Source organism: Spermophilus citellus (assembly GCF_964194105.1).
Source record: "Spermophilus citellus genome assembly, chromosome: 2".
In the NCBI taxonomy this organism is placed as follows: domain Eukaryota; kingdom Metazoa; phylum Chordata; class Mammalia; order Rodentia; family Sciuridae; genus Spermophilus; species Spermophilus citellus.
The window spans coordinates 5,589,076-5,612,818 of record NC_138183.1 but is presented as its reverse complement, the minus strand read 5'-3'; the positions used below and the strand labels follow the sequence as shown (position 1 = coordinate 5,612,818).

General features: G+C 39.3%; 1 protein-coding gene across 2 annotated transcripts in view; it reads left to right on the top strand.

Moving 5' to 3' along the window:
- Positions 1 to 23,743, top strand: part of ABL1 (ABL proto-oncogene 1, non-receptor tyrosine kinase) — a 136,714-nt gene that overhangs the window by 61,573 nt on the left and 51,398 nt on the right. Inside the window, exon 2 of one of the 2 annotated variants that reach the window (XM_081280047.1) lies at positions 16,552 to 16,606. The exons of the other annotated variant lie outside the window; for it this stretch is intronic. Within the exon in view, the coding sequence (XP_081136173.1) occupies positions 16,552 to 16,606 (55 nt within the window). The remainder of the gene's footprint in view (positions 1 to 16,551; positions 16,607 to 23,743) is intronic. 2 annotated transcript variants of the gene reach the window in all.

Below are 23,743 nucleotides of genomic sequence, written 5' to 3'. Positions count from 1 at the left end.
GGTCATTTTGTTTGCTCCGGAGTATATTTTATCTGACACTAATATAGTCATTCCTGTTTTCTTTTGATTAAAGTTTGCATTGTATATCTCTTTCTCCATCCTTTGACTTTCAACCTATATATGCTGTTATAGCTGAAGTGAGTTCCTTATAGATAGCATAAATTGGTTCATTAAAAAATCCATTCTGGGGGCTGGGGATGTGGCTCAAGGGGTAACACGCTCGCCTGGCATGCGCGGGGCACTGGGTTCGATCCTCAGCACCACATAAAATAAAATAAAGATGTTGTGTCCACCAAAAACTGAAAAATAAATATTAAAAAAATCCATTTTGTTAATCTCTGTCATTGAATTTGTTTACTTAAACCATTTGTATCTAATATAGTTAGTGTTATATCAGAAATCAAATCTGTCATTCGATGTATGATTCTATTTTTTTTCTCTGCTTTACATTTCTGTGTTTTTCCTGCCTTTTAGTTGACCATATTTTAAGAATTCAATTTTGATTTATCCTATAGTTTTTTGTTTGTTGTTTTTGGGGTACTGATAATCAAACCCAGAACTTCGTCTATGCTAGGTAAGCATTATACCACTGAGTTATTTTTTAAAACAGCCCCTTTAAAAAAAATTATTTTGAGACAATCTTGCTAAGTTGTCCAGGCTGGCTATAAACTTATCCTGTCTCAGCCTCCTGAATAGCTGGGATCACAGGTCTGTGGCACTCTGCCTGGCTATCTATAGTGTTTTTTAAAAATATCTCTTTGTATCACTGTTTAAGTGGTGTGCTAGGTATTACATTCCATATATATGGCTTATCACAGTGTACTTTTATCACCATTTTGCCAGTTTGAGTGAAGCACAAAAACATTATTCCCTTTTACATCCTTTTACCCTTCTCTTTTAATGATTATCTTAAATATTTTTGCATTTAGAGCCATGAGTCAGTGTTATAATTTTTGTTTCATTTGTCATGCATAATTTAAAAACTCAGAGAAAGAAAATAGTGTATTTAACCATTGTTTTCCCTACCATGTTGATTCCTTCCTGATGTTCCAAGGTCTCTTCTTTTGTGGTTTCCCTTATGTTAGAGAACTTGCCTTAGTCATTCTCTTAGCGTAGATCTGCTGGTGACAGATTCTCCTGGTTCCTTCATCCGAGAAGATCTTGATTTCTTCTTTATTCCTGAAGAATCATTTTTGTTGTGTGTAGAATTCCAGGTTGACAACTCTTTTCTTTCAGCACTTGTAGAAGTTGTTCCTCTTCTTTCTGGCTTCTGTGGTTTTTGATGAGAAATCCACCATACTTCTAGTTGTTTTTCCCCCTTAGGAGAGATGTAATTTCTCGCCCTGCTTTCAAGATGTTTTTTTTCTCTTTAGTTTTCACAAGTTTGGCTTTCATATATGTTATATATATATTGGTATGGATTTCTTTGGGGTTATCCTGTTTGGGATTTCATATGGACTATATTTCACATGTGGGCAACATCTGAATTGTATTCTGTTTATGATGTAATTATGGGCCTGCATATGGACTACATTCTGTTTTTATCTAATATATATATATATATACACACACACACACACATATATATGTGTGTGTATATATATATATATATGTACATATATGTATGTAAATATTTATTCTTTTGGTGGTCTATACTGGTAATACTGTAGTTTTGTAATGTATCTTGAATTCAGGTAGTATAACCCCTCCAGTTGTGTTGTTCTTTTCCAAAATTTGTTGAAATTTTGTTGTCTATTTTAGGTCATTTGCCTTGCCATATAAATATTAAAATCAGCTTTTCAGTTTCTTTTAAAACACCTTTAGGATTTTGATGATTGTATTAAATCTTTAATCAATTGAGGTGCATTGCCATACTAATATTTACTTGATGAGTAATCCATATTTTATAATCCATGAACATAGTATATTTCTCCATGTCTTTAGGTCTTTTATAATTTCCCTTTCCAGTGTCTTTCAGTACAAAAATTGAGTATCTTTCATTAAATGTATAACAGTGTATTTAAAAAATGACATTGTAAATAAACTGTTCTTAAATTTAACTCACTAACATTTTATTGTAGTGTATAGGTATAAAGATGAATTGTCTATGCTGAATTTGTACCCTGCAATTTCATGTATTAGTTCTGGTAGCTTTTCATGTAGAGTGCGTAGGATTCACTCCAAATACTGAGTTTTTCATTTTATTATCTTCTTGATATAATTTTTAAATTTGATTCTTTAAAAAAATCCTTTAGAAGTACTAGGATTGAACTTGGGGGTATTCTACTTCTGAGCTATATTCCCAGCCTCCCCCCATTTTTTTGTTTGTTTGTTTTGTTTTTTGAGATGGGATCTTGTTGAGTTGCCTGAGGCTGACCTCAGCCTCAAACTTGAATTTCTCCTGCCTTAAATTCTTGAACTGCTGGTTATCACCAGCTCGTGCCACTATGCCAGGATTTAATTGATTCCTAAGGAATATGCCTTGTATTATTTTTACTATTTTAAAGTTTATAATCTTATTTCCTAGAGTACGGTCTTAGTAAACATATCTTGCACTCTTGAAGTGAATGTTTACTTCTGTGTTCTTGGATAAAGTATCATGTTGTCTGTCAATAAGGCCAGTGATGGCTTTTCTTTTTCTTACCTTACTGCACTAGCCAAGACCTCCAGTATGACACTAAGTAAAGGTCCTGAGAGTGGACATCCTTGTCTTAGCCCTGATGCCAGCTAGAAAGCATCAAGCCTCTTAACATTGTGGTCAATGTTAGCAGCAGGGTTTTATATAAGCCTTTAAGGAGGGTGAAGAAGTTTCCTGCTTTCCTAATCTACTGAGAATTTTTATCATGAAAGGGGTATCAAATTAGTTTAAATGCTTTTTATGCATCTGTATAAGTGATCATATATTTTTTTCTCCTTTATTCTGTTAATATAATGAATTATATGGATTGATTTTTCATGTTGAGCCAAGGTTGCATCCTCAGGATAAACTCCACTTGGTCTTGATATAGTATTTTTGTATATTGTTGGATTCTACATAATACATTTTGTTAGGATTTTTAAATTCTGTGTTTGTAAGAGCTATTGATTTGTAGTTTTTGTTTGTTTGTTTGTTTTATGGTACTGGGGATTAAATCCCAGTTTAAAATATTTTCTAATTTTTCTTGGATTCCTTGGAACCAGTGATAATAAGTGTGTTATTTCCAAATACTAGGGGTTTGGTGGGGGGATTTGCTTATCTTATTGATATTCATTTGTAATTTGATTCCATTGTGGTTAAAGAGCATATCTCAGTCTTTTAAAATTGTTCTTGTTTTATTTCCCATGTTATGGTCTGTCTATGTGCCCTTGAAAAGAATATGCATTTTTGGTTTGGGGCATAGAGTTCTGTAAATCTTTGTTAAGTCAAGAAGGTTGGTAATGTTGTTCTTCTCCTGGGTGTGTTTGCTGATTGCCTTGTGTTTTGGTCTAATTCTAGTTAGAGTGTTCTTAAGAGGTACACCTGTGATTGTGGAACTTTTTTGTTTCTCCCTTTATTCCTGTAGGGTTTGCTTCATGTATTTTTTTAATCTATTATTAGGCACATACATATTTATGTTCTGTCTTCTTGACACATTGATGTGATTTTTTTGTTATTTTATTTCAAACCTGTTGTATTTGATATTGATGTAGCCCTTTTAGTCTCTTTCTGTCCACTTCCTTTCAACCTAAAAGGTCCTTTATTTATTTATTTTTATTTTTTAGTTGTAGTTGACACAATACTTTTATTTCATTTATTTATTTTTATGTGATGCTGAGGATCGAACCCAGGGCCTCGCACATGCTAGGCGGGCACTTTACCACTGAGCCACAACCCAGCCCATAGCAGGGCCTTTATAAGGCAGTCTTCTGCAGTCAGCATCACAATAAATCTTGCATTTTAATTCATTTTTACAATCTCTGCTTTTTACTTGGAAAGTTTAACCTGTTAATATTTAATGTAATTATTGATATGGCTGGGTTTGGATCCACCATTTTAATTTATTGTTTCTTTTTTCTCTGTTGTTTGTTCCTCTGTTTTTCCTTTTTTACCCTTATCTGGAGTAGTTGAATTTTTCTGTGTTTTTTTCCTTCCTCACCCCGCTCCTTTTGTAATACTGGAGATTGAACTCAGAGGTGCTTTACCAATGAGCTACATCTCCAGCCCCCTCCCCGCTTTTTAAAAAGTTTGTGACAAGATGTTGCTATGTTAGTCAGACTGGCTTCAAACTCAAAATTCTCCTGCATCCAACTTCCCAAGTCACTGGGGTTACAGGTGTGTGCTACTGAACCTGGCCTGTCTGTCTGTCTGTCTTTCTTCCTTTCTTTCTTTCTTTCTTTCTTTCTTTCTTTCTTTCTTTCTTTCTTTCTTTCTATTTATTTGTGTGTGTGTGTGTGTGTGTGTGTAAGCCTTATGGTTACAATATACATACTAATTTTGTACTGTACAAAACAAATACAATACAAAGTATTGTTTCTCAGAAATCTTGCAATTTGTACATCCTATTCTTCTTGTCCTTTCAGTTATGACATGTGTTTCATTAAAAACTTGCATTAAAAACTTAATATATTGACAATATAATTTTTGTTTTTAAACCAAAATATAGTTTATAAAGAAATTAGGAGGAAAAAGTAAACAAGCCTTGGTATTCTTTTCTTAGTATACGAGTTTGCCTCTGGTATTTTCTCCCTTCAGCCTGAAGAACTTCTTTTAAAATATCTTATAGAAGCTGGGCATGGTGGTACATGCCTGTAATCCTAGCTGCTTGGGAGCTGAGCAGGAGGATTGTAAGTTCAAGGCCAGCCTAGGCAACTTAGTGAGACCCTGTGTCATCACAAAGAAGAAAGGAAAGAAGATAGGTAGGTGGCCGTGTCTGGAGGATAGTCAACGGTAGAGCGCTTACCTACCATGAGCAAGGCTTTGGGTTCAATCCCTCGTACCAAAATAAATCAATAAGTCATAGCATAGATTTGCTGCAATGGACTTTGTTTTCTTTTATCTGAAAATATCTGTCCTTTGCCTTTGTTCTGTTTCTCTGGGAGCAGAATTCTGAGCTGAGAAGTTTTGTTTGGTTGGTTGCTGTTGGTTTAGGCAGCACTTTTAAAATGTTGTTCCACTTCCTTTTGGCATACATACTTTTAATGAGAAGTCAGATTCTTGGTCACTCAGTTGGTACAGGGCTTGCCCTGCATGCACAAGGCCCTGGGTTTGCTCCTCAGCACAAAAAAAAAAAAAAAAAAAAAAGGATTTGTTTTTTGGCTTTGGCTTTGGCTTTGGCGTTTTTTGTGATATATGGGTTGCTTTGCTGCTTCTTCATGTTTATTTAGGGTTATACATCTTCAAATTTTTGTATGTCATTAGGTTTGGGCAAATTTTGTCCCTTATTTTTTTCAAAAGAACTCTCTACTACTCTCCTTCTCCTCTTTTTTTGGTATTCTAGTTATCCTTGATATCATCTAACAAGTCTCTGAGTCTGTGTTCATTCTTTTCATTTAAATTTTTTTCTGTTTTTCATCTTGGTTAATTTCTACTCATTTTTCTTGAAATTTACATACTGTTGTCCAATCAGCTTTTATTTTATTTTCTTATTTTTATGTGGTGCTGAGGATTGAGCCCAGTGCCTTACATGTGCTCCGCAAGTTCTCTGCCACAGAGCCCCAGCCCCAGCCCCTCTAGTGAACTGTTTTTGTTTTGTTTTTAATGTGGTGTTGAGGATTGAACCCAGGGCCTTGTGCATGTGAGACAAGCACTCTACCAACTGAGCTGTATCCCCATTTCCCCTCTAGTGAACTTTTAATTTCAAAATTTTGATTCTTCATTTCTAATATTTGATTCTTTTTCACTGTGTTTCCCTATGTCTCTTTGCTCAGATTTTCATTCATTCATTGAAGACATGTCTTGTTTGTACTTCATTGAGATAGTATAAAAGCTGTTTTCAAACAGGTTAGACTTTTAGTTGAACTAAAATGTGTTTCTTTTTCTTGATTCTTTGTATAGTGAATAATTCTGGATTGTATTCTGGACTTTATATAAATGCCAAAATAATAGAAATTCTTGACTCTTTTATTTTTCTCTGAGTGGTTCACCTGTCAGTCAGGGAGGTGACTGTTCAGGTTGGGAACTCTTCTTCCATCTTTCCCATCTTCCCCCTTCGTGATGACTTCACTCTTGAGCATTCATGGTTTCCTGGCTTTAGTATTCGGATTCTTCAAGTCAGAAACGCTTAGTTTTTCTCTGCACATTCCTGCTGTGGCTATGTATGACATTAACCATAGTATCTAAAGACACAAAATTGTTAAAGGCAATAATTTGAAAACACACAACAATAAATAAAATGATTTGAAGACAACTTTTTAAAAAATATGGAACATTTTGTGAAAATTATTTCTGAATTTGCCAAAAGATTCAGATAGTTAACAAAATATTTTGATGATAAAAAGGAAAGGAATTTATTTTCTTGGGGTGGAATAACTTGGTTGTTTTACAGAAAGGAGACTCAGATTCTGATTTTACTTTTTGTATCTCATTAATTCAACAATTTCCAATAAAAAACTTTTCATGAATAAATTTATTAACATTGAGCCAACACTGTCAGAATTTTATTGCTTTTTTTCAAGTTCATCATCTGTAGGCATTTTTAGTATAAGCAGAGTTCATTTTCCTCAGACTTGTTACATTTATCATTAATAGATTACTTTCAAATTTGTCTTTTGTTATCTATTATCATTTTTAAACTTTTCAATTAGACTTTTTTTAATTTTAAATTTTAAATTTTTTTTAGTTGTAGATGTGATACTGAGAATTAAACCCAGGGCCTCACACGTGCTAGGCAAGCACTCCTCCCCTGAGCTACAACCCCAGCTCCTCAGTTAGTTTTATATACCTCAGTTAGTTTTATATAGTTTTTGTGGGGAGGGTACTGAGGATTGAACTCAAGGGCACTCAACCACTGAGCCATATCCCCAGCCTTATTTCGTATTTTATTTAGAGACAGGGTCTTACCAAGTTGCTTAGCACCTTGGTTGTGCTAAGGCTGGCTTTGAACTCTCGATCCTCCTGCCTCAGCCTCCCAAGCAGCTGGGATTATGGGTGTGTGCCACCATGCTCAGCTTAACATACCTTTTTAGGTATGTGTTTAGCTATACAGAATACATAATTCTGTGAGTAGATAAGATTAAAGCTTTAAAGTAGTTTAAAACATAACTATATCAGCACATTAATTAAAATGATGTACATAGTATGTTGAGTTACCATCTTACTAAAATTAACAATTTTTTTAGGGAAAAATGCAGAGAGACCATGTGTGTCTCTCTGTGTGCGTGTGTGCACGTGCATGCACGCACATTTCTATTTCTCTGTAACCATTTAAATTAATCACCAAATTAAGTTTCTAAGCACTAGAGAAACAAAAAGATAATTTCTTGTTTAGCTTTTTTTTTTTTTCCATGAGTGTACATTTTATTTTACTTAAACTTTAGTGTGGCAAAATATAAGAAGGGAGGGTGATTTGAAACTATATATAATGGCTGATGTTTGAATCATTTCCTTAATCAGAATTAATTGGGTGGGTGTGTTTGTGTGTACATGCATATATGTGTATGTAAAGAGACTTATTGTGAGGAATTGGCTCGTGGAATTTAAATACAGGCTGACAAGTCCCAGACTGTAGGGTGAGTCATCAAGATGAAGTCCCAGAGAGCCAGAGAAGCAGTTCTAGTCTGAAGGGTGACAGGCTGGAGACCCTGGCAACACTGATGTTTCAGTGTGAGTCTAAAGGCAGGAAAATGCTCAAGTCCCAGTTGGAAAGCAGCAGGCAGGAAGGGTTCTCTGTGACTTAGTGAGAGTCAGAACTTTTCTTCTGATCAGGCCTCCAGCCCACTGGAGGAGGGCTGCTAGACAATAGGCAGGGAAATCCCCTGTACTCAGTTTAAATTGTTAAATGTAAATCCCATCCAAGTGCGCCTCCCAGAAGCACCCAGGATAATGTTTGACCCAATATCTGAGCATCCCATAGCCCAGTCTAGTTGACACATAAAAATCAATCATTGCAAAGACCCTGCTTCAATAGTGGGAAAAATCCTACTCTGGACCTACCTCACAAAATTTAAGAGCAGGACCCAAAAGGATCACACTGTTTCCAAACTTCATCTCAGAACAAAAGCTGAGGATACAAAAAGACAATACAAATATTTGTATTTTGAGATTACAAAAATATCATCTAATAAAAAATTACTAGGTATGAGAAGTAGTAAGCCACATTTAATAACTGACCAGAAATGGCATAGATGATAAAATTATCACACTACAGACATTGTTGTAATTGTTTGCACAAAAGCTGGAGGAAAGCTGAACATGTCCAGTTGAGATCTGGAAGATAAACTTCAGAGATGAATACACCAAATTAGATTGATGTCAAAATAAATATTGAAGAACTAAAGATGAGTGACTTTTAAGACTTAATAAAAACTATCCAAAATGAAACAGAAGAAAAGCTGAGAGCAGGTGGATGGTGGGCAGCTCATGTGGCCAGCTCATTGGAGTTCCTGAGGGAAAAGAGTGTAAGGGATCGAAAAACAATAGAGGAGAAATAGCTGAAAAATCCCCAAATTGCAAAGAAAGCATTAAAACTCATGGATTCGGGAGTCTCAAGCATAGGAAGAATGAAGAAAAATGATACCAGGGCACCTTATAATGAAGTTGAATAAAGCAGTGCTTAAAAACAGCCAGAGGGGGGCAGGGGCTGGGGCTCAGCAGTAGAGCGCTTGCCTCGCATCACATGGGAGGCCCTGGGTTTGATCCTTAGCTCCACATTAAAAATAAATAAATAAAATAAAATGTATTTTAAAAAAAGCCAGAGAAAGCATACCTGTAATCCCAGTGATTTGAGAGGCTGAGGAAGGAGGATTGCAAATTCAAAGCCAGCCTCAGCAAAAGTGAGGGGCCAAGACCCTGTCTCTAAATAAAATACAAAATAGGGCTGGGGATGTGGCTTAGTAGTGGAGTGCCCATGAGTTCAATCCCTGCTGGGGCCCTCCCCCCAAAAAAAACCCAGCCAGATAAAAAGACATACTATACAGACAACAGGCAGTCTCTCTTTAGGAACAGTGTACACCAGATAATGTAAAGCAACATTTCTTTAAGGAAAGAAACAATTATATGCCTAGTATTCCTTTCACAATGAGCTGTCTTTTAGAAGTGGAGAAAAAAATAAAGTCATTTTTCAGACCAAAACAAAAACAACAACAAAGACAGAACTTATTACTGCAAACCTGCAGCACAACCAGTATTAAAGGATGTCCTTAAAAATCAGAAGGAAAATTGGGCTGATGGGAAAACTGGGGCCCCAGAAAGAGCAAGACTCTGGAGATGCGTGTCACGCGTGGGTAAATGGTAGGAGCCTTCCTTCCTTGACCATCTCTTTAAAAGACAAGCCTTAACTTGGGCTGGACTGTGGCTCAGCGGTAGCCTAGCACGTGCGGAGCCCTGGGTTGGACCCTCAGCCCTGCGTCAAAATGAATGAATGGAATAAAGGTATTGTGTCCCACTACAACTAAAAAATAAATATTAAAAAAAACCAAGGCTGGGCTGGGGATGTGGCTCAAGCGGTAGCGCGCTCGCCTGGCATGCGTGCGGCCCGGGTTCAATCCTCAGTACCACATACCAACAAAGATGTTGTGTCCGCCGAGAACTAAAAAATAAATATTAAAAAATTCTTTCTCTCTCTCTCTCTCTCTCCTCTCTCTTAAAAAAAAAAAAAAAAACCCAAGGCTCAACTGTAATCAGCTAATTAAAGACATTTCTCCTTTAATTAGAATGGAGTTTATGGCACAGGAACAAGAGGCTGGGGGGAGGTGGGCGCACATGTTGCAAGGGTCCCATGGAGTGGGGCACGGGGTGGCTGCCAGGTGAGGGTGAACTGTGATGAGGTGGACATGCTTCCCACAGACTGTAGAACAGCAGCTGAGGCTAAGAAGCCAACAAAGATAAAATGCAGTCATAAAAATATTTATGTGATCTTAAAAAGGCTAGAAAAAAATAGGGAAAGCAGGCAGAACGAATGGGACAGTCATAGAACAAACAGCAAGGTGGCAGCTGATCCATAGAGTGATTCTATAAACCCTGTTAAAAGCAGAGATTGTGATATTGGATTAAAAAAGTAAAATCCATTTTTATTTATATGGTCTACAATTAGTCCACTTTTCCCCTTTCCTCCATTTAAAATCACATTTATTTAAAAATTTACTTAGTTTTTTTCCCTTTCCTGTCTTTTTTTTTTTTTTTTTTGAGGGGGGGTGTACTGGGGATTGAACCCAGGGGTGCTTAACCACTCAGCTACATCCCCATCCTTTTTTATTTTTTATTTTGAGACAGGGTCTTGCTAAGTTGCCTAAGTCCTTGCTGCATTGCTGAGTCTGGCCTCAAATTTATAATCCTCCTGCCTTAGCCTCCTGAGTTTCTAGGATTACAGGTACTGGGGATTGAACTCAGGGGTACTCAACCACTGAGCCTCATCCTCAATCCTATTTTGTATTTTATTTAGAGACAGGGTTTCATTGAGTTGCTTAGCGCCTTGCCATTGCTGAGGCTGGCTTTGAAATCCTCCTCTCTCAGCCTCCTGAGTCGCTGGGATTATAGGTTTGTGCCACCGTGCCCGGCAAAACCATTTTTAATATTAATTTGCAAACAGGTTAAAATCAAAAGGGTGGGGAAAAGTTGTTAGCATTGTGCTAATATTAATCAAAATAAAACCTTAAAGGTGTATCAGAGACGACATTTTTATACAAAACATATTACCAAAGATGATCATTTTTTTTTTAAAGAGAGAGTGAGAGACAGTGAGAGAGAGGGGGAGAGAGAGAGAATTTTAATATTTATTTTTTAGTATTTGGCGGACACAACATCTTTGTTTGTATGTGGTGCTGAGGATCGAACCCGGGCCGCACGAATGCCAGACTAGCGCGCTACCGATTAAGCCACATCCCCAGCCCAAGATGATCGTTTTATAATGATAAAACCTAAATTCATCAAGACATAATCCTAAATGTTTATACATTTTCACAGAGATTCAAAATACTTGTATCAAAAACCTGTAAATTCTTCAAGGAGAACAGATGAACCTACACTTATAGTTGAAGAATTTAACAATAACTGATTGAAGAATTAGACAGAAAGCCAATTAAGGATATAGAGAATTTGGACCATGTAACCAGCTGACTTGACTTAGTCAACATCTGTGGAGCTCCTCCAGATGCAGAGAATCCATGTGGTCTTCAAGTGCATGTGGAACTATTCCCAAGATAAATAATTTTCTGGGCCATTAAAAAGCATCAATAAATATAAACTGACTCAGTTCATAGAAAGTATGATGTCTGACCACAATGGAATTAAGGAGGAGTCAGTAATAGCAAGGTACCTGGAAGATTTTCCAAATATTTGGAAAATGAAAAACACACTTTTAAATCAACCATGGGTTAAAGGAAAATAAATAGAAAGTGAAATTAGTATGTATTTGCAAGAATGAAGGTGAAATGCAACATAAAATTTGTGGGATACAGCTAACGAAAAATGTATGTCACATTACACGCCTGTATTAGAAAAGAACAAGGTTTCCAAGTCAATGATCTTGGGTTTCAACCTTAAGAAACAGAAAAAATGAAAGCTAGTAAAATCCCAGTTAAGCAGAAAAAAACCAAAAAACAAATAATGTGAAAATATCTGAGATAGAAAACAGACAAACAGTTTTAGAAATCAAGAACACAAAAGCTGGTTCTTGGAGAAGAGCAATAAAATTCATAAACTGCTAACCTGACTGATCAGGAAAAAAGAGGAGGAAAAAAAAGTAGTATCAGGAATCAAAGAGATTGATGTCACTCACATTCTGTAGATACTCAAAGTGAGTATTAACCAGCAACCTACAGGAAATGGACAGAGTTCTTCAAAGCTGCAAACTACCAAGTTCAGCTGGGCATCGGGCACCTGTCTATAATCCCAACATGGGAGACTGAGGCAGGAGGTTTGTAGGTTCAAGACCAGCCTCAGCAATTTAGCAAGACCCTGCATCAGAATAAAAAATAAAAAGGGCTGGGGATGTGGCTCAGTGGTTAAGTACCCCTGGGTTCAAACAAAAATTCCTGGTACCAAAACAAAAACAAACTACCAAGTTCCCTCCAGAGATCAACCTGAAATGCCCAAATCCATGGGAGAAGTTGAGTTTGTAGTTAAAAGCCTCCCACTAGGAAAACTCTAGGCTCAGACCCTAGAATTTAAACATTTAAGGAAGAAACAATATTAATTCCATACAACCTTTCCAGAAAATAGAAAAGGAGGGGAAATGACCTTCCCTGCTCATTCCAGAACGTCACCATTACTGATACTAAAGTCAGACATTACAGGAAAAGAAACCAGAGGCCAACATCATTCGTTATTCTTAACAAGTGTTTAGCAAATCCCATACAACAAATAAATGCCTATGAACATCTCAGTACGTGCAGAAAAAGTCTTTGCAAAAGCTCAATATCAATATCTGATAGGTTAATTATGAACACTAGTAAACTTGCTCAACATGAAGGGCAGCTGTGGAAAACGCACAGCTTACATTTTTTTTTTTTTTTTTAAAGAGAGGAGGGAGAGAGAGAGAGAGAGAATTTTTTAATATTTATTTTTTAGTTCTTGGCGGACACAACATCTCTGTTGGTATGTGGTGCTGAGGATCGAACCCGGGCCGCACGCATGCCAGGCGAGCACGCTACCACTTGAGCCACATCCCCAGCCCCAGCTTACATCTTAGTGATAGAAGACTGGAGGTTTTCCCAGCACCTGGGTTCAGGCACTGGCAAGGATGCCAGCCCTCACCAGTTTTGAGCAGCCGTGTGCTAGAGGGTCTAGTGAGCCCAGTAAGCCCAGTATTAGAAGGGAAAAAATATTATCTTCATACACAGATGACATGATTGCCTATGTAAAAAGGCCTGATAGAATCTACAAAGAAGTTACCACAGGGGCTGGGGATGTGGCTCAAGTGGTAGCGCGCTCGCCTGGCATGCACGGGGCGCTGGGTTCGATCCTCAGCACCACATAAAAATAACATAAAGATGTTGTGTCCCCAAAAAACTAGAAAATAAATATTAAAAAAAAAAAGAAGAAGTTACCACAGGTTGTTTCCCTTATCTGAAATGCTTGGGACCAGAAGAGTTTCCGATTTCAGATTTTTTGAGATTTTGGAATATTTGTACAGCCTTTACTAGTTCAGCATTCCTAATCCAAAAATTTGAAATCCAAAATATCCCCAAATCTGAAATTATTTGAACAGTGATATTTATCTCAAATGGTTTTAGATTTTGGAGCATTTCAGTTTTTTGGATTAGGGACGCTCAATTTATACAAATAATAAGAGAATTTGGAAAGTTATGGGATGTAAATTCAACATAGAAAAAGTAGTTCTATTTGTATATATTAGTAACAATTGGAAATTGAAATAGAAGTAGCATGAGAAATACTTAAGGATAAATCTGGCAACAGATTCACATGCCCTTTGAGTTGAAGACTTCAAAATATTAAGCAATTAGAAAATTGAAGTTACTGGATTGGACAACCCCTGATATCAGTCCCTCTCTAATTACTTTATACAGTCAACATAATCTCAATCAGAATCACATCTGGTGGTTAGTAGAAACAAATCAGCTGAATCTAAAATTAATGTGCAGATGTAGAGGAGCTAAACTAGTCAAAATAGCTTTTAAAAATAATGCTGGAAGGTTTACATTGTCTGACTGCAGGTAATGTGGTATTGGGCTGGGGTTGTGGCTCACCTGTAGAGCGCTTGCCTGGCACACCTGAGGCACTGGGTTTAATCCTCAGCACCACATAAAAATAAAATAAAGGTATTGTGTCCACCTACAACTAAAAAAATACATATTAAAAAATAATGTGGTATTAGCTCCAAAAATATATCGATGGAATGGATGGAGAGTCTGGAAAGAGACCCTCACATATGTATTCACCAGATTTTTTTCTTTTGGGTACTGGGGATTGAGCCCAGGGGTACACCCTTTGCGCTTGCTTGCTTGCTTGCTTGCTTGCTTTATTTATTTATTTATATTTTTTAGTTGTCAATGGACCTTCATTTTTATTTATTTATATGTGGTGCTGAGGATTGAACCCAGTACTCACTCATGCTAGGCAAGCGCTCTACCAATGAACCACCTCTCCAGCCCCTGTATTTTATTTTTGAAATACAGTCTTGCTATTGTTCAGACTGGCTCTGAACTTGTAATCATCCTGCCTCAGCCTCCTGAGTCATTAGGATTATAAGTGTGCACCACCAAGCCTGGCTTTTTAGCAGATTTTTGACAAATCTGCTAAATCCAAGTTCTGGTGTTGAAACTGGATCCCAATGTTAGTATTGGAAGGTATGGCCTAAGGAGCATGTTTGGGTCATGGGGGCACTGTCCTTATGAATGGATTACTGCCATTGTCATGGGAATGGGTTCCTTATAAAAGGACAAGTTTGGCACCCTTTTTTCTTCCTTTGTCACACTCTCTCTTCCTATCATTATCTCTCTGTCCTTCTCCCTCTCCCTCTCTTTGCCCTTTCACCATAGTTGGGGCTGCAAGAAGGCTCCTGCCAGATGCTGATTCCTTGATCTTGGACTTCCTACCCTCCAGAACTATGAGAAATAAATTTCTTTATAAATTAACCAGTTTCTACTATTCTATTATAGTAGCACAAAATGGGCCAAGACACGTGGTGATAGCTAGGTGTGGTGGCACATACATGTTACTTTCAGCAATGCAGGAGGCTAAGGCAGGAGGATCACTTGAGCCCAGGAATCTGAGACTACCCTGGGCAACATAGTAAGAACTCATCTCAAAAAACAAAAAGAAGATACATGGAGTTACAGTTAACATTATATTGTTAAACTCTCTTAATTGAATCTATATCAGTTGTACCTCAAGAACATTCAAAGGCCCTGCTTCTTCTCTCCACTCTTTTGTTGTTGTTATAAAAAATTATATCTTTATTCATTGCATGTCCAAAGCATGAACCAATAATTTTCTTTCTATTTTTTTTTGGGGGGGGTGGGTACTAGGGATTGAACTCAGGGGCACTCACTACTGAGCCACATCCCCAGCCCTATTTTATTTAGAGGCAGGGTCTTACTGAGCTGCTAATCTGCTGAGGCTGGCTTTGAACTCATAATCCTCGGCCTCCCATATTGCTGGGATTATAGGCATACACCACTGCACCCAGCTTCCTCCTCATTTTTGAAGGATATTTTTGCAGACACAGAATCTTGTTTGATTGTTTTTTTCTTTAGCACTTTGAACATTTTAGCCCACTGGCTTCTGGCCTCCGAGTTTATGATGAGAAGTCCACTCCTGATCTTACTGAGAATCCCTTCTATGTGACACAGTGTTTCTTCTACTGCTTTCAAGATTTTCTGTTTGTCTTTGGTGTTTGATGATTTGATTAGAGTGCATCTCAGTGTGGGTCTCTATTCATCCTACTTGGCATTCATTGAGCTTCTTGGATATTTATACGTTGAGAGCCACAGCCCGTCGGGATGGCGCCTGGCATTGCCAGAAGGAGTGGTTGAGAGGTGACGCCAGCGAGCCATTAAGATGATGATAATTAAGTTAAGCTGTGTATAATTGCTGTGACTGGACGATGCTGGATTGAAACAGGCTGTGTATTCAGTTGTATATAGACCCCTGCTGCCTTGGGCGCCCTCTACTTTTGAGTTCTCGAGTTCTCTCTGGGCCTCGGGGAGGCTGGGAGAGTTCCCAGGAAGAGCGTGTGGAGTGCTAGGGGGTGGGGGGTGGGGGTGAGGGTAATAAAGTAGTTCCTGTTTGAACCTCCAAGTGCCTCTTGGCTGCCCGGTTATTTTGTGCCCAGCCAGACTGCGGCATTTATATTCATGTCTTTCATCAAATTTGGGAAGTCTTTGGCCATTATTTCTTCAAATATTCCCTTTGTCTCTTCTCCTTGTGGGACTCCCTTAATACAAATATTGATCCATTTGGTAGTGTTCTATAGGTCCCTTATGCTCAGGCTCAATAATTTGATTTCCATTGTCTTGCCTTTTAGTTCACTGAATTTATGCACAGTATAATTTACCCATTTTGACAATGAATACAGTTACGTAACTAGCTACCAGACAAATCATAGAACCTTTCCATGACCTCTATGTTTTCTTCATCCTTTTGTTGTCAACCCATCCTTCTAACCACAGCAACTGCTGCCCAGTTTCTGGTTCTTAGAATTTTGCCCATTACAGAATACCATATGAATAATATTATAAAGTATGTCATCTTTTGAGCCAGAATGCATTTATAAGTCATCCTTGTTGTATGTAATCAGTGGTCCATTCCTTTTCATTGCTGAGTAGTGTTCATTGTATGGATGTGCCACAATATAGTTACTCGTTCACCCACTGAAATACATTTAAATTGTTTCCAGTTTTTTTTATCATGAATAAACCCACTATAAATATCCACATACAAGTTTCATGTGTCAACATAATTTTCGTTTGTTTTAGGTAAATAGAATGGAATTGCTAGGTCATGTGATAACAAACTGCAGAGTTCTACAGAGTGAGTATATATTCTCCTTTTGTCTTCCCATCAGCAATTTGTGCCGCTTTGTGTTCACATCATTTGCTGACATTCTTGCCAGGTTATTTTCTCCCACTATGTGATTTGCCTTTTCATTCTTTTAACAGTGTTTTTAGAAGAGCAGAACTTTAGAATTTTAAAGAAGTACAATTTATCAATTTCCTTTCTCCCTCCTTCCTTCCTTCCTTCCTTCCTTCACTGGGGATTGAAACCAAGGGCACTTTACTATCGAGCTACGTCCCCAGTCTTTTTTTTTTTTTTGAGACAAGGTCATACTAACTTGCCCAGGCTTGTCTCAAACTTATGAGCCTCCTGCCTCAGCCTCTGGGGTTTCAGGTGTGTGCCGTCCCACCTCTTTTTCTTAAGTTTCTATAAGTATTATAAGTTTTTATTTGACTTCTGGGCTTATAATCCATTTTGCATTAAATTTTACATATTATACGAAGTGTTGATTCAGAGTCATCATTTTGCATGTGGATATCCAATGTCTGAGCACCATTTGTTAAAAAAACTAACCTTTTTCCCATTCAATTGCCTTTGGACCTTTGTGGAAAATCAGCTCAGCTTGTGTATACATGTATGTGTCACTTGTATGCCCTTAATTGATTTCTAAATTCTGAAAGGAAAATGGTAAAAAGAAAGACTTGCATATTTCTGCTTTACTGTTTGTCTGTTTTGAGTTGCTCTAACAAAATACCACGGATGGGATGATTTATAATGAACAGGAGGTTATTTTGGCTCATGGTTCTGGAATCTAGGAAGTCTAAAACCCAAGGCCCGGCCTCTGGTGAGGGCTTCTTGCTATATCACCCCAAGGCAAAAGGGAGAGTGTGGACAGAGCGAGATGGAGCTGAGCGCCTGGTGCCCTTTCTCATGCCCTTTCTCATCCGTGAGGGTGGAGCCCTCAGGACTTCAGCGCTTCCCGCGAGGCCCCGCCTCCCAACACTGTTGCGCCAGGGGTTAAGTTTCTACCACTACCTTTTGGGGGACACATTGAAGTCATAGCACTGCTCCTGTCCCAGGAAGCCCTTCCTGACAACCTCGCAGATAAGAGTCATTCCCTTCTATTCCCCTGACTTGTTTTGGAGATCAGTGAGAAAGTGGAAAGGAGAAGGCTGGATAGAAGCACCGTCTTCTTCTGGCCCCTGACCACACACACATTTTAAGATCGAGTGTTTCCCACCTGCGTCATCTCTGTGCTGCATCATCCCCCGCCCCCCCCAAAGACTGCACATCCCTAGGCCAGGAAGCTGGGTTCCTTTTCTTTTGCTGTTTTTATCTCCATTCCCAAGTCTGTGATGAGGAGCCAAGGATTTGTACAGTACCCCAGGCAGTGAGTCCAAGAGTGAAGAGAGAGATCCACTTTCCTTTTGTGGGTTTGGGTGTTTTTTTTTTTTTTTCCCCACAGTACTAGGGACAGAACCCAGGGGGTGCTTTACCACCGAGTCATATCCCCAGCCTTTTTTATTTTTTACTTTGTGACAGCCTCTTGCTAAGTTGCCCGGGCTAGCCTCAAACTCGGGATCCTCCTGCCTCAGCCTCCTGAGTTGCTGGCTCCACAGTGCCCAGCTCTGCTTTTCTTTACTCTGCAACTATCTCTGATTCTATCCTAGTGTGTCTCAGCGCTGTCAGAGGAACTCACCTGAGCCAGGAGCGTTTCACATGCAGTTAGGCTGAACACACTCTTAGTACTCACAGAGTGGACTCTCCCATTCCTCCCAGCCAGAAGTCCCTCAGATCCACCAACTGTGCACGTCTCTTGGTCTCTTGGCCACCAAAGTGGTCTCTCGGATGATTGATGATCGGAGGCAGGTAGCTCAAAACAGAGTGGCTGTGGGTTTCGCAGTGACAGCAGAGCAGCCGATGTGGCCAGGAGAGTGCCAGGAGAGTGCGTGGCCTCCTTGGGTATTTCTTCCCCTCCCTTAGGTCTAGCGCTGGGGGAGAGTGCTCCTGCAGTGGTAGCAGGCCTCAGGGGGTCTCTGAGCCTTGCTTCCCAGAGTGCCTCTCTCCCTCCAGGAGCTGTGCTTCTGTGAGGGCTTATATAGGCTCCCTGCAGTCTGCAGGACCTGACTGTCACCTTATCGCCAGCTACCTTCTGCTACTTGCAGAAGGGGCAGAAGGATAAGGTGGCAGGTGGGTTGTCTGCTGTCCAAGTTAGCTCATGCTCTCTGGGTGCTTGCTTCTCAGAGTGCTCCTTACAGTGTGATTTCTGTTGTCCAGACATCCTGGTACGAGCATGTTATCCTGGGCATGTTTTAGGCACTGGGGGCTCTCAGCTTCTCCTACCCCTCCTGCCCAGTGTAACTGTTTTGGTGGGCTTCAGCCACTGCTGCTTTATGGAGATAAGAGTCATTCCCTTCTACTTCCCCTGAGTTGTTTTGGAGGTCTAATGAGAAAACGGAAAGGAGAAGGCTGGACAATATTGAGAACTATCCGTGGGTTCATTTTTACAACCCCTTTGTTTATTGTAACCTTATGATTCATGAAATATTTATTGTTAATAATCCCAATATTTAATTGATTGCTTTTCCTTCTCAGCACTTTGTAAGCATAATATTTACTACCTAGAAACTTTCCTGCAACAGCTCTTAAATATTCTAAATATTTTGATCCCCAGCTAGTTCCTATGACACCTGGTTTCCAGTAGAGATGTAACAGTTGGGACTGTGCTGTTCACAGGGTGTGCATATTTGGAATGCTCAAAGGGGCATCCCTCGGTGCCTTTGTGAAGGCTGCAGGTGCCCCCGGAGAGTGTCCACATGCTTCCTGTGAATGAGAGGGGTGGTTCATGCATTCCAGCCTCATCTGTGCCAAATGACTGGCTTTCTCAGGCATCATTTGTGTGCATGTGTGAGGGGATCCTGGGGATTGAACCCAGGGTCTCGTATATGCCAGGTAAATGCCCTACACTAACCTGCATCCAGGCCCTTTTTAAAAATCTCATTTTACTTTGAGACAGGGTCTCACTGAGTTGCCGAGGCTGGCCTTAAGTTTGTGGTCCTCCCACCTCAGCCTGGGATTCCAGTAGCTGTGTGCCATGCTGCCCAGCCAGAGGGCTGTGCTGTACCCAGCCCGAGGTTTCTCTCCCTCTCTAGCTCTGGAGCACCCCGTCCTCAGGCAGCCCTCCCTCACACACACTCCGCAGTGGGAATCTGTTGGTTGGGTGTTGGGAGCGTCAGGGTTGGTGGGGAATGCAACATGGCTTTTGTCAGAACGTGTCTGAGTACACAAAGCACCGGCAGCACGAACGGCCTGGCCTGGCACTGACTGAGCAGGTGACTTGGAGCATCTCTACTCCTTTGTGTGACATCATAAAAGGATATCAGAATCATAATACACATTGCTATTTTCCCTTTTTTATTAGCAGTTTTACTGATATCTAATTTGCATGCCAGAAAATTTACCATTTTAATGTGTAATTCAGTGGTCTCTAGTAAGTGTGTAAAGCGTGCACCTTAACCAAACTCCGCTTTTAGAGCATTTCCATCATCCTCAAAGAATCCCTTCTGCCCCACCACAGTTAGTCCTGCTCCCACCCTCAGCCCCAGGCAATACTGATTTTTTAAATTCATTCTAGTTTGTTATATATGACAGAATGCTATTCAATTCATATTACACATGTAGAGCACAATATTTCATGTGTATGGTTGTATACAAAGTAGAGTCACATCATTCATGTCTTCATACATGTACTCAGGGTAATGATATCCATCTCATTCCACTATCTTTCCTGCTCCCTTGACCCCTCACTTCCTCTCCCTCCACTTTGCTCTATCTAGAGTTCTCTAATCCTTCCATGCTCCACTCCCCATCCCCACTATGAGTCAGCCTCTTTATATCAGAGAAAACATTTGGCATTTGGTTTTTTGGGATTGGCTAACTTCACTTAGCATTATCTTCTCTAACTCCATCCATTTAACTGCAAATGCCATGATTTTATTCTTTTTTAATGCTGAATAATATTCCATTGTGTATATATACCAAATTTTCTTTATTCATTCATCACTGAAGGGCATCTAGGTTGGTTCCACAGTTTAGCTATTGTGAATTGTGCTGCTATAAACATTGATGTGGCTGCATCCCTATAGTGTGCTGTTTTTAAGTCCTTTGGGTATAGACGGAGGAGTGGGATAGCTGTGTCAAATGGTGGTTCCATTCCCAGTTTTCCAAGGAATTCCATACTGCTTTCTGGATTGGTTGCACCAATCTGCAGTCCCACCAGCAATGTATGAGTGTGGTAACACTAATTTTCTTGCTGTCTATAGAATTGTCTTCTGTGCATTATTGTATGAATGGAGTTTTATGCACTATGTAGTCTTTTGTGACTAGTTTTTTTCTCTCTTAGTATGTTTTTGAGGTCTGTCTGTATTGTAGCATACATAGTGCCTCATTTCTTTTTATTGTTGAATATTATTCCATTGTTCAGATGTGCATTTTGTTTATTTATTCACCAGTTGATGGGCATTTGGACTGTTTCTAGTTTGGGGCCATTATGAATACTGCTGTGTGAGCATTTATGTATGTCTTCATGTGGATATGTGTTTTCATTTCTCCTGGTGCGATTCTTAGGAATTGAATTATGGGTGTTACAGTAAGTTTTATGTTTAACTTTTTTTTTAAATATTTTTTTTTAGTTGTAGATGGACACAATACCTTTATGTTATTTTTATGTAGTGCTGAGGATCAAACCCAGTGCCTTCCACATGCAAGGTGACCAATCTACCACTGAGTACAACCCCAGCCCATGTTTGACTTTTTAAGAAAGTGCATATTTCACCCGGGGCAGTGGTATGTATGCCAGTAATACCAGTTACTCTGGGGGAGTACCTGGTAGGAGGTACCAGGCAGGAGGTTTACAAGTTCAAGGCCAGCCTGGAAAACTTAGGGAGACCCTGTTTCAAAACTAAAAATAGAAAGAGCTGGGCATGTGGCTCAGTGGTGAAGTACTTCTGGGTTCAATCCCCCAGTACCACAAAAAGAAAAAAGTGTGTTCTTTCTGAAAGTAACTGTGCATTCCCACCAGCAAGGCATGAGCCTTCCTATTTCTCTACAGCTTTGACAGCACTGGGTTATATCTGTTGTTTTTATTACTGCCTTTGGAATAGATATGAAATCGTAGATCTCTTTATGACAGTAGTTTCCACTCTTTCTAGGGCCCTGGTTTCCGTTTCTCTCTCTCCTCTCTTTGTCTTTCTCCCTCTTGCTTTCTTTTTAATTGGATAGAAGTCATTTTACTTACACTGTGCTAATCGATAGATAACAAGTCCATTTCCATGGCATGTCATCCTTTTTGGATCCAGTTTAACATCATAAAAACTAAGCACCCACATTTTAACAAACAATAATTATGTAATTACAGTCTGTGTATGTTTAAATGATTGAAAGGGTAATAGCACAGGACAAATGTCATTTGTTATTTATTCATCCCTCTTTTATTGGCACATTATAATTATACATGATGGTGGGATCTAACGTGACATATTTGTACATGCACTTGACAGTGTGGTCAGTCTTGTTCCTCTCCTTTCCCTCCCCTCCTCCCTCCTTATCCCTTCCTCTTTAGGTTCCATTTCTTGAATGTCCATGCTGAACAAATTTTCATGTGCTATTTAGCCATTTATATTACTTCTTTCATTATATATCAACTCAGATATTTTGCCTATTTTTTAATTGGTCTGTATACTGTCTTGTTGCTACAGGCTCTTCATAGGTACATGAAGAACACACGGAATTTTTTTTTTTTTTTTTTTTTTTTTTTTTTGTGGTGCTGGGGATTAAACCAGAGCCTTGTGCATGCACTCTACCAACTGAGCTATGTCCCCAGCCCAATGAGGAACACTTGGATTTTTATCTTCCTTACACCAATACCAGCTTACAGTGAGTAATAATGGTCAGTGGAAGTAGATTGGTAGATGAGTGTTTGTTAGGAGCTAGACACTGCATTTCACAGGGATTATTTAGACCAGTTTCTCATTTTCTTTTCTTTCTTTCTTTCTTTTTTAATAGTTGGACACAATACCTTTATTTTGTTTGTTTATTTTTATGTGGTGCTGAGTATTGAACCCAGGGCCTCGCATGTGCCAGGTGAGTGTTCTCCCGCTGAGCCCCAGCCCAGCCCCACAGTTTCTCATTTTCTAAAAGTGACAGGACCATTTCAAAAACTCCAATTAACAATTTTTACTAGAGGTAGAAAATAAACTTGATTTGGAGAATTCTTAGATTCATGTAAATTAGAACTGAGGTTTTTTTAATATATATATATTTTAGTTGTAGATGGACACAATATCTTCATTTTTATTTATTTATTTTTATGTGGTGCTGAGAATTGAACCCAGGGCCTCATGCGTACAAGGCAAGCGCTCTACCACTGAGCTATAACTCCAGCCCCAGAACTGGTTCTTTTTTTTTTACTGCTATTACCATAAGGTCTAAATGGTTGTCATAATAGACCCCAAATTCCAGTGATTTGAACAGGGAGGTGCTTGTTTGTCTCTCCTGTGCCAGGCTGTCATTAGCCGTCCCGAGTGGGCTCAGTGGCTCCACAGGTCAGACACCTTCCATCCTATCACTCTTTTAAGACATGACTTCAACCTCTGGATCCATCCATATTGGCCATCCTGGCTATCAGGCCCCTTGTAGGCAGGGGACATGCAAAGAGGAGGGAGCACATGCCCATTCCTTTTATGAACCTGACCGAGAATCATAGACATCACTTCTGTTCACTTGCGGATGGCAAGAACCTAGTCCCCTGGTAGTGCCTTGCTGCAAGAGGGGCTGGGGACTGTAGTCTCTGTTCTGGGACAATGTGTGCGTTGAACACCCAAGGGTAAGACCAGATCTTAGGGCAAGTTCTAGGGGACTCACGGAACAGAATGAGGTGATAATTAATTGTAGAGCAGAACAAAGTCATCATGTGGCATAATGAGGGCTTTGAGCAGAGGTTTTAAAAAAGCTTGGAGGTAGGAAGCCTCAGGCCATTTGCCATTTTGTTGGAGGAAATTGTCAAATCTTGGAGGATTTGGGGATCAAACGTCACAAATTCCTAATTCGGGCCATGGACTTAGGTTGTCTGATTTAGATTGTGGCCATATTAGTAGAGGAACCCAGGGTTTTGGA